Source organism: Hoplias malabaricus, chromosome 3 (assembly GCF_029633855.1).
Source record: "Hoplias malabaricus isolate fHopMal1 chromosome 3, fHopMal1.hap1, whole genome shotgun sequence".
NCBI classification, from domain to species: Eukaryota; Metazoa; Chordata; class Actinopteri; order Characiformes; family Erythrinidae; genus Hoplias; species Hoplias malabaricus.
This window is the reverse complement of record NC_089802.1, coordinates 9,180,334-9,191,279: the sequence shown is the minus strand read 5'-3', so window position 1 is coordinate 9,191,279 and position 10,946 is coordinate 9,180,334. Positions and strand designations below refer to the sequence as shown.

Below are 10,946 nucleotides of genomic sequence, written 5' to 3'. Positions count from 1 at the left end.
TGGAGTGGGCATCCAACAGTCAGTAATAAGATGAAAAATGACTTTGTTTCTACACTCATTGACCATTTTATCAGCTCCACTGACCATATTGGTAATCACTGTTGTTCTTCAATTTAATACTGCATTCTATATGTTGCTCTGCATACTTTAAAAAAACAATTTCTCCTTGTCCTTCAGTGATCAGAACCAGCACAGAGCAAATATGATTTGCATGGTGAATCATTCTCAGCTGCTGCATTGAGACTTGGTGGTAGTGTGTTAGTGTGTAGTGTGCTGTGGATCAGTCATAACAGTGCTGCTGTTCTTACACATTGTGCACTTGCTACTGTATTATTCACTTTGTTGATCCACCATGAAGATGACAGTAGCTTGTTTTGTTGCTGCGGTTTGTGTTAGTTCCACCTTAAAGCTTGACCAGATGTCACAGGGGCCACAGCACTTTGTTGGATTGATAGATTTGATTAGTGGAATTTTCTCAATCTAGCAGTGACCGTACGGATTTTAAAAACTCCCATCAGCACTGCTGTGACTGATCCACGAGTACCAAACACACACTAACAGCTGACAATGATCCGATGATCATTCATCCAAATGAAACCTGCTCTGGGGTCCTGACCACTTAAAAAAAAAAAAAAAAGGATGTGTGCTTAAAAGTGTGCAGAGTAACAAGACAACAAGGTGTAATTGTAGAACAACCTATAATGGACAATGAGTGTAGAAATGGGTCATTTTAATGTTTGTATGTATATATATATAGACAGGGGATACAGTTAATTTGCTGAAATAATGACCAACACAAACGTTAAAAAAGATTAGCGAGGAAGTCTGTAGGACAGGTACACGCATGTATGGTTAAATCATTCCCTAAAGTCTAAAATAAACAGACAGCCATTTAGCAAGTCATATTAAGTCTTAATGTGAAAGGTTAATGAGTTATACTAATTAAAAAGCATCTTATAATTCCCAAAACAACATGTATGCTAATATAAACATATAGGAAAAAACAATGGGGGGAAATGTGGAGATGTGCCTTTGGATGTAATAGCGTATTTGTTATGTTGTACATTATGTTACATCACCACTTACTAGGCGCTCTGTATTCATGAGAAAAAGTGGAACACAAATCACTGTGCATGATTCTTTACTTTTGCTGAAGAGAATGGTAGGCAGGATCTTTAACCCCGGTAAAAACATAGTTTATTATATAATACATTATTAGAAGAATTAATGACTCTCCCTCTCTCACAGACGAGAGGTATTACTCCATCTGTTGCTCAGCATACTTTATTTGCCCATTTTCACTCTAATTTTCAGTAGTCAGGAACCCCACAGATCAGGTTTTATTTGGCTGGTGGATCGTTCTCAGTGCTGCAGTGACAGTGATGTGGATGAAATGAAATGAGTGAAAAACAGACTAAAGCACAAGCCGAAGTTTTTATAAATAAGCATAAGCCACTATCTATGTACTTATGCTTTAACTTAAACACTTTAATCTGTTTATTTTTTTACTCTTCATTTTAGTCTTTCACATAATCTGTTTCATGTTTCATTTTATTTCAGTCTCTTAATGTCATTCTGTTTTGTTGGTTCAGTATCTGGAATGCCCTGCTGTTGCTCACACCTCAATTTCTAGCTTCATTAATAAAGGGGGGTAATACGTGGCGCAGCACACTGCTCCAGGGACCTGGAGGTTGTGGTTTAAGTCCCGCTCCGGGTGACTGTCTGTGAGGAGTTTGGTGTGTTTTCCCTGTGTCCGCATGGGTTTCCTCCGGGTGCTCCAGTTTCCACCCACGGTCCAAAAACACATGTTGGTAGGTGGATTGCCTACTCAAAAGTGTGCATAGGTGTGTGTGTGTGTGTGTGTCACCCTGCAAAGGACTGGCACCCCTTCCAGGGTGTGTTCCCGCCTTGTGGCCAGTGATTCCGGGTAGGCTCCTGAACTGGATAATCAATTTCAGACAATGAATAAATAAATGAATCATTAAAGTTGAGAAAAAGGATCCAAAAATAAACATATAGCAACTTCATTTTCTATGCTGATAGATGTGATTAGAAAGTCTGGCGGTATGAAGGCCCACTGCAGGTTTGTGTCTAGGCTGAGTCACGTTGCTTGTACCGTATTATACCAAGGGTGTGCAATAAGGGAGTGCAGAGAGTGCAGCTGAGCTCAATGCGTTCATAGCTTGACAGCTTACATTTTTCAAAAGGTACTTGTTCCAAAACATCCATAACAAAAAGAGATTGTGATGCAATTTAAAAAATGTAGTGCAACATATAAAATATTTTAAATAATAATGCATATTTAATTTTGTCATGTATGCAGTTTGGGATATTGGGCCGTTATATAAATGGACTGTCTTTATGTAGTTCAGTAAACATTGCACTTTGTTGTTAAAACATTTTCCATATATTTTCGTAGTACAAGAATATATGTAATTACTTGGAAGTATGTATGATTTGTGGAGAATTACTGAACCATGAACTATAATAACCAGTGAGACCAAATGTATATGAATAGTATGAACTCAATGTGCTTAGTTCAGTCTCACTGGTTATGATACAATACAAGTGCACTCAGTTATAATAAGTTATGTAAATGCAAATTTTGTGAGGTTTGCAGTGTACATTCCACATCCATTAATTTCAATAATTAAATCTACAGGAAGTTAATAGCTCTGTTTTTGTTTCATAAGGGCTGGCACATGAATCACGTAGAAAAAAAAAACATCCTGTTCTCAGAGTGGGAGCTTAAGTGTATAATTGTCCAAGGTCAGCACTGAAAGTGGAAGAACTGACATGTGTCATGCAAATACTGGAAAGCACTTTATTTTCGTTACTGTTCTAATATTTCAGCAAAAAATCCTGCCAAAAACGTATGCTAAATATAAAATATTTTCACAAATAGTTTCATTGGTAGAGGACAGGTATGCACATATTTTTCACACAGCAAAATTATGATCTCAGTTTTAGCTGTAATGATCTACCAGCCACAGAAAGCAATTAATTCTACTTCTGCAGTACTCAAAGCTTCACAGTTACAAAGCTTACAAAGCTACAAAGTTACAAAGTCCTGGGGTTGTAACTACACCATACCTGTGCAGAATAAGCCTTTTTCTATGTTTTCTAATAGATAGGGTGACCAGACGTCCTCTTTTACCCGGACATGTCCTCTTTCTTAGACTTAAAAAATGTCCGGGCGGAATCTCACAAACGTCCGGAATTTTGTTTTTCTAGAACTTACATAGAATTTGGAGAAGCGCTTCGTTCACAAATTAGTCCCGCCCTCCCCTACTCCGATTGGTTCGCTTGAGTGAGAAGGGGGCGTGGTGAAGTGGCCTAAAATCTGTAGCGCTACCGTTAATGGTCGATAACATTCTCTGTAAACATTTAATTGGTCAGTTCTTGTTTACGTCAGGCAAAGCTCATGTACTTACCCTCATCTCGAGCAGCTATGCCGAAACGTAAATGTAAGTTCTCGGATGAATTAAAAAATAAATTTTAGGTAAAGGACCTAAAAGCACACATTGGTTCAGCTAAGCACACAACGGCAGCGACGGAACGTGTCCTCTTTTTCACCATCTCAGATCTGGTCACCCTACTATTAGAGGTGGGCAATATGACGATTTTTTTCCTTATCTCGATAATTAATTGTGTCAAAATATGTTTCTCATCAGCACTTGAAGTACATTGACTGCATGTTTCATTACAAATAGAGCATAATTATTCCTTTATAATAGAATCTTGTAGGATAAAGTGTGTAAAACACTGAATAAATTAATTTAGAGTTTCTGACAGTATTCTTTATATGTGGCTGTAATGGTCCTTGTTTATTTCAATATATTTAATATCATATGAAAACCTATTGTAATGTTATATTTTCCTATAGTGTTCACTCCTAATTTCTGGAAATTCTTTACCATATACATTGTATAATGTATAATGTTACCGTGCTAACGTTAAGTGTTTCCTGCATAGGTATGAGAGTTAAAGCTAAACACAAAACACCAAGTGTGGCAGTATAACATACACTTCTGGAGGCACTCATTCTTAGATTTCCTTTTCACAATATGTTGATAAAATGATCAAATAATTCTATATATACTTCTGAATAAACATTTGAATTTCTTTTCTACGCAAACTGCCATAAAAATATGGTATAACTCATAATCCTAAACTTTGCTTGGCCGGGTTGCTAATTGTTTTCACTATATGCCTCCTTCCACATCACTAAACTATGGAGCACACCAGGAGCCCATTCAAAGAAGGAGAGCGGCTTGTTTTCGAGCTCACTCTGCTTACAGTGAAGGAGGAGGACAGTGACAGCCCTCCTACTGTTGAGTGTGTGGGAGAGGTGTTTGCTAATCAATTTAGTTAACACCTCTTGGTTTGAGCACTCATATTGCCAGAGATATGGGCTCCAGGTGGTGGCTTCGTCCCTGTGTAGCAGAACAGCTGATGATTTGTTTCTAGGGGTTGTATCTAGGGAAATGAACCTTCAGAATTTGACAGCTGCATTTTGCTTACATGAAAAGATAAACATACAACACCCAACTATCTCCAACAGGTCTAGGCTTAGCTGTATTTTTACCCTGTTCCCATCTGTCTCTTCAAATATTTTATTTCTGTATTTCTATTTCCTTTAGGATCTTCTCTCTACTCCCTTTTTGCCCTTCAGATTTGGAGAGATTTCAAAGCCAAATTGAACTGAATTAATGATCTAACGAGCTGGAGAAATTTCTCCATGGGAACAGAGTGTTTCTGCATGTGAAGCCAGACCAGGGCGCTTGAGGAAAGACCGGCTATGGTCTGGAGAAGTGTCAAGACCTGAAAGCCTTGCCAGACCCCCTTATAGGCGGCCATGCCATCTGGTGCCGGCTGTTGCCACAGTTGTCCTTTTCAAATGGCATCAAACGGGAAATGCCGTCTCTTTGGATCAGGTTCATTGGTTTACTTCCAGGTGTGGTTACAAAGCAAACATAGGCTTGTAAACATCCTTTGGATTGTGATTCAGTTAATGTGCTTTAAACCTTTTATCTCCTGTAATGTCTATATTGGATGAAGTATAGCATTGCTCCATTTTTAGAGGTACTTGGTATCACTTAGATACATACAGGACAAAATGTAGAGATGCTTCATTTGATTTGTCATTTCCTCAGCTGGAATAGCACTGTTCCTTACTCTGTGTAGCTTAGCTTATATGAGGCTGTTCAAGGGTAGTGAAACAAAGGCACAGAAGAGTAGAGGCCAGGTGATGAGTAATGGAGCTGGGCTGAGGACCAGTAGTGGTCAAGGAGGAATCAATAATGACAGTCAGTTAAGAAACTCAGCGGAGAGACTTCGCACGCAGCGTGCTGAGCGGAATTTGAGCTCGTGGTAGCACTGCACAAAGCTGTGGTAGATAAAGGTAATGGGGAGAGCCAGGAGCACAATGCCACTCACGACACACACACCACCCAGCACGCGCCCCGGCATGGTGATGGGATACATGTCTCCATAGCCGACAGTCGTCATGGAGATAATAACCCACCAGCAAGCCGCTGGGATGCTGGCGTAGTCCTCATTGCTGGGCTCCAGGTCCAGTCCATGCTCCAGGAGTTGGGCCAGGGCACTGAAGATCGCCATGGCAACGCACACAAACACCAAGAGCATGACCATCTCACGGTAACACCTGCGCAGCGTCAGCCCCAGCGTCTGCAGGCCCAGGAAGTGCCGTGCTAGCTTAATCAGCCAGAAGATTCGCATCATCCGCAGTACACGGAGGGTCACCCCTGCCCGCTGCAGCTGTGGGTTCTCCCCGGTCAGGGCCGTCATGGCAACCGACACGTAGTATGGTGTGATGGCCAGAAGGTCAATGATGTTCAGGGGCCGTCGCACAAACTCACACTTGTCCCGCGAGACAATGAAGCGCACTATGCACTCAGCAGTGAACCAGCCAATGCAGACTGCTTCAATGATCCTGAGAAAGAGAATAGGGGGCAAAGAGACAGAATGAGCAAACAACCATGATGACATATGTACAACCCTTAATAAAGTATGTTGTATTAATAATAAAATCAAAGTAACATTAGGGGCGAATCCCACCAATTTATTTTAAAATTCCACCTCAATTCACATTGTCTGATGCTGAATGGGGGATTTTAGGAATCCTTAACTAGCATTCTTTTACAGAGTTGAAAATAATAATAATCAGTGGTCACAATGATATTACTTCATGTCTAAAATGACAAGTGAGCCTACACACCAGTGAACAGACACCGCAGTGCTGCTGTAGTTTTTAAACACTGTTGTACACTCACTGGCCACTCTACCTGACTCACCTAACCTGTTGGCCCAACTAAAGCCTGAAAAGGTAGTAGTTTGTGTGACCCATCCTCTAGTCCTTCATCAGTGGTCACAGTCCAATACTCACTAACACACGACCACCACATCAGTGTCACTGTAGTGCTGACAATGACCCACCACACAAATCTTAGTTGTGGTGGTACAGTAGAGGTCCTGGACAGTGTAGAACAGAATGAATGTGGGCTACCAATGCAGATGGACTAGAGTCTGTAACTTCAGAACTATATATTTTTTTACAAATAACCTAACTGCTCCTCATTTGAATAGATTTTAAATGTATGCTTCAGGCTATGAGCTTATTTTCAGAATAGTGTGTCAAGCAGTGTGTTTGTAATCATTTCATGTAATACACTTTATACAAAGTAGCTTTCAGAAAGGAGATTAAGCTCTCAAAAGTTTTTCTAGAATGAAATATTTTACATCAAACCCCTCTGAATTACTTTGTTTACATCGTAATGATTTCATTATGCAGCTGCTGGAATTCCTCTAAAGTCTAAGCCTAGACACAGGAGAATTTCCAATGACGATTAGCTACTGGCACCGCAGTTTGTCTTGGAATCTGGCCCTAAGTGTATTGCAGATATTTGAGTGGTTTCCCTTTCATACATATTTAAACATTTTACATGAAATACACAAATGGCGTTTATAATACAACCATGCAGTCTGATTACCTTGTATGGAGTTTTGAATATGAATTTCATGCAGATAATATAAAGAGTCGTTTGATAGTCTGATGGCCCTGGGCAACTATACCAAGGAAAGCTTGTAGCTTCTCAGGGGCTATGTTGGTGCCTCTGAACCTACAAGTCCCCTGTTTACGTATTATGTAGTCAGTCTTAATTTGCAGCATATGAAGTTGTCCCTCAGGCATTTCAGACTTTCGAACCGAACTGTTTTACAGGTCATTGTGTTGTTTACATTTAACGTGGGACAAAACACAGAACAAAGGACAGAGAAAAACAGCAAGGAGAATGATGCACTGTAGGGAGAGTAGCACCAAACCTTATTGTGGAAAACAGGAGATGATGGCAATGGTATATTCAAACAGAACATATTAAATTCTGCTCACAAATGCCAGAGTATGAGAAAGACAAACACAATCAAACCTGACTTAGGACAGGATATAGCACATATCACAGATATGAGATTCAAAGGTCCAGGGTTTACAGTGTATTTATATATTTATTAGTCAGGCATTATCCTTATTGGGCATTCAGATATTTTGATTAAACTCCATCACTCTGTTTCTGGCATTTTTGGCAGTATCCTGAAACTCATGCATGACAAACCTCGGTGTCTCTTATGTATTCCCTTTCTAGCTCCTCATAAACGTACATTGACACATACCTGACCTCTGAGAAGTAAATGGAATCAAGAATGCACAAGATATAAACATGAGGACACAAACATGTTCAGACATTGGTAGAAAAGAGACAAATGCCAACAACTGTAGGGATAGAAACAACGGAGGAGAAACATCAGCGAACAAAAGGATAACACATATGATCAGGAGAATTATTTTGAAACCACTTGTTGGAAACTAGATCAATCCTTTGTTAAATTTAAAAGGATCTCTCTCTCTCTCTCTCTCTCTTGCCCTTTGACCAGATCTATTAACAGGCATTATTAATGAGCACAAATATAAAACATGAAAACAATAACAACTGCATAAACTACTCAGATGAGCACTAATGCTGCTGTAACATAAATGCATCTGAATCAAACACGAAAGCAATTATATGCTTTTTGCCCAAAGAGATGGTTTTACAAGCCTATAGAAGTATATTAATCTTTCTCTCTCTCTCTCTCTCTCTCTCTCACACACTCTCTCTCTTTGTGTGTGTGTGTGTACATGGTGTCATTAATACAAAGCCTAAAATATCACCTCTTGTGGAGAATGTACAAGCCATTTACACACCACAAGACACCAAAAAGTTTGCCTCCGATCTGAGGATATCCATCCTTTGAGTTTGAATAGACAGCTCAACACTTTTGGTCTGAAGGGAAGTGCAGCGGTCAAGAAGCTGTTTTTGGGATTTCACATTTTCTCGCAGAGGGTTTGTACTGACGCCTGTTGGACAGTGGGGGCACTTCATTACGAGCAGAACAATCAATCCCTTTACTAACTGGATTCAAGCTATCCGTTTACAGTCATCATACATTCACAGGACACGAGAACACAGAAGCCAACCATTAAACACATTTAGAAAAAAGCATGATGATAATATACCATTTTGTTCAACACATCGCTGTAAACCACACTGAATCTAATCATGGCTGCACATTATTTCCCTTATTTCTATGGGATAAGCCTGTGTGGCATATGGCGTAGAAGGTTTGAAATAGGTTTTATATTTTATATATTTTATATAGTTCATCACCTCAGGGAGGAAGAGGAAAAAGAGATCAAAGAGAGGGAGTCTGTAAAATAAACCAGAACATGTCATAAATCTGGGGCACAAACATGGACACAGAAATGAAGGGGTGTGTGGGGGGTGTCCTTCTGAGCTCTTTCTTCCTTAAGATGTGCCATAACGCTTATTATATGAATAGTTGAATGATCATTATGAGTATTATTGTGATGTGATTATAATATATAACATATATTGTGAATTCTGGAAAGACCTCTGGAACCAAACCTCAAAAGCTCTCTCTGATAGAACCATGTGGCTGAGAGGACACCATTAAAGTGAAGTGGCCACCTATTGAAATGCATAATGGAGATATTTGGGGTTTCTTCTTCTGTCAGAGCATTAGTACGCATAAACTACCACATAGTTTTGTTTATCCATGCTGAAATCATACACACAGCATTTCACTTAATATTTGGTCAATGAAAGAGAATGGGTGGGAGTTCCTTGTTCCAAGATTTCCCAGTAAACAAGGAACGTCCCTGGACGTTCAAAATAGGTCTAAAAGTAGTCTGTCCGTCAAAGACATATTTTAAACGTCGATGGACGTCCAAAATCCATCTTAATAAATTAGATAAATGGTGACCAATCGATAACGTCAGTGGACGTCCAAAACGCGTTTTATACAAGTAATTTATTTCGGGACCAATTAATAACGTCGATGGACGTCCAAAATACGTCTAATAGTCGTCTTTTCAATGTCTGTGTTTGGACATCTTTCATTTTCAACCTTAAGAGAACGTTGATTAGACGGCAGTCATTACGTTATTTCAACGTTGAATCGACGGCTAATTGTTTACTGGGTTAGGTCCTCAGACAACCCAAGCTCATGCTTTTAGTTTATAAATAAATAAATAAGGCATTGTGGAACTTGCCCGAGCCTCAACATCACCTGCAGGCTCGTGAGAGGCTCTTCTCAAAGAGACAGCACTGTTCACACAGAAAATCAAATCGATATAAGTTCAAACTTCTGCATCTAACTATATGTAGACTCGAGGGCGTCGAAACCTCTTCCAAAAACCTATATTTTGGAATGCAGTGCAGCACTTTTATACTTCTACTGTGTCGTGCAAATGTTTGGGCACCCCTGATGAAGTCGCTTCCTTTCACGTAGAAAACGAAAAGGAACTTTGACAAGATGTGCCCAGTCTTTTGCTTAAGGCTGTGTTTTTACTCCATTGCCTTTTCCTCACCTGTGCTCTTCCACTGTGTTGTTCTTAGCCGTGTCCCAGTCGGGCAGTGTGCTCGCGCACAGGATGACCATGGAGATAATAACGAAGATGACGGAGACGGAGGCGAGCACCTGCGCAGCCAACGAGGACGCGGGCTCCTCGAAGGTCCTCCTCATCCGATCCAGCCACGAGCGCGTCTCCTGCTCCTCCTGCGACTCCGACTGTACCTCCGCCTCCGCCTCGTCCACGAGCTCCTCCTCGGAGAAGCACGTGTACGTGTCGGACATCCTGTCGTCCAGGCGTCGCTGGCAGCAGAACTCCAAGTGCGAGCTCTCCAGGCCCCAGTAGAGCATCTCGTTGTAGAAGGAGAGCTCGCACATCCGCGGCACGAAGCGCAGCTTCCCGGAGCGCACGTACAACATGATGAAGACGAACGCCTCCGAGTGCCGGTCGAAGAAGAACTCGTTCCTCTCGCGGTCGTAGTCGTCACACACCTCCAGCACTTCCTTCTCGGACGCGCAGCTGTGAAGGCGGCTCACCCGGCGCAGCGGAAAGTCCCTGATCACCTCCCGCGAGAATGCGTACTTTGTGCCGCCGACGTTCAGGATGCAGATGTTCTTCCCAAACTTCATCTTCTGGTCCAGTAGGAGGAGGAGGAAACGGGGGGAGGAGTGAGGGGCGTTGATTTTAGGGAAAAACGCACAAACTCTTTCGGCTGAGCTTTGGCATGTCTTATGTATTTATTTATTTTTTGCGCAATTTGGAGAGTGCGTTGAGCGCGGGATCTGTTTCGCAGTTAAGAGCTGAAGCTGCTACTGCGAGTTTGCTGTCAGGGAGAAAATGAAGCTGAAGTTGAAGCTGCTGCTGCTGCTGCTGCTGAGAGTTGCCTCCTCTCATCTGAACTCCAGCCCCTCTCTGAACAAGAAGGGCAGTTCGCTCGGTGATGTCACGCCGGAGAGACTCCGGTCCGCGCTTTTACGCACGCGTGTCCCATACCACGGCTTCATCTCTCTGAAGAGCA

General features: G+C 41.3%; 1 protein-coding gene across 1 annotated transcript; it reads right to left on the bottom strand.

Annotated features, from left to right (window-relative positions):
• Positions 1-5,310: 5,310 nt before the first annotated feature.
• kcng3 (potassium voltage-gated channel, subfamily G, member 3) lies at positions 5,311-10,557 on the bottom strand. Its single transcript, XM_066666639.1, has 2 exons — positions 9,947-10,557; positions 5,311-5,956 (listed from the first exon to the last, which is right to left on the bottom strand). Exons 1-2 carry the CDS (start codon positions 10,555-10,557, stop codon positions 5,311-5,313), a joined length of 1,257 nt encoding a protein of 418 aa, XP_066522736.1.
• Between the last annotated feature and the right edge of the window lie 389 nt (positions 10,558-10,946).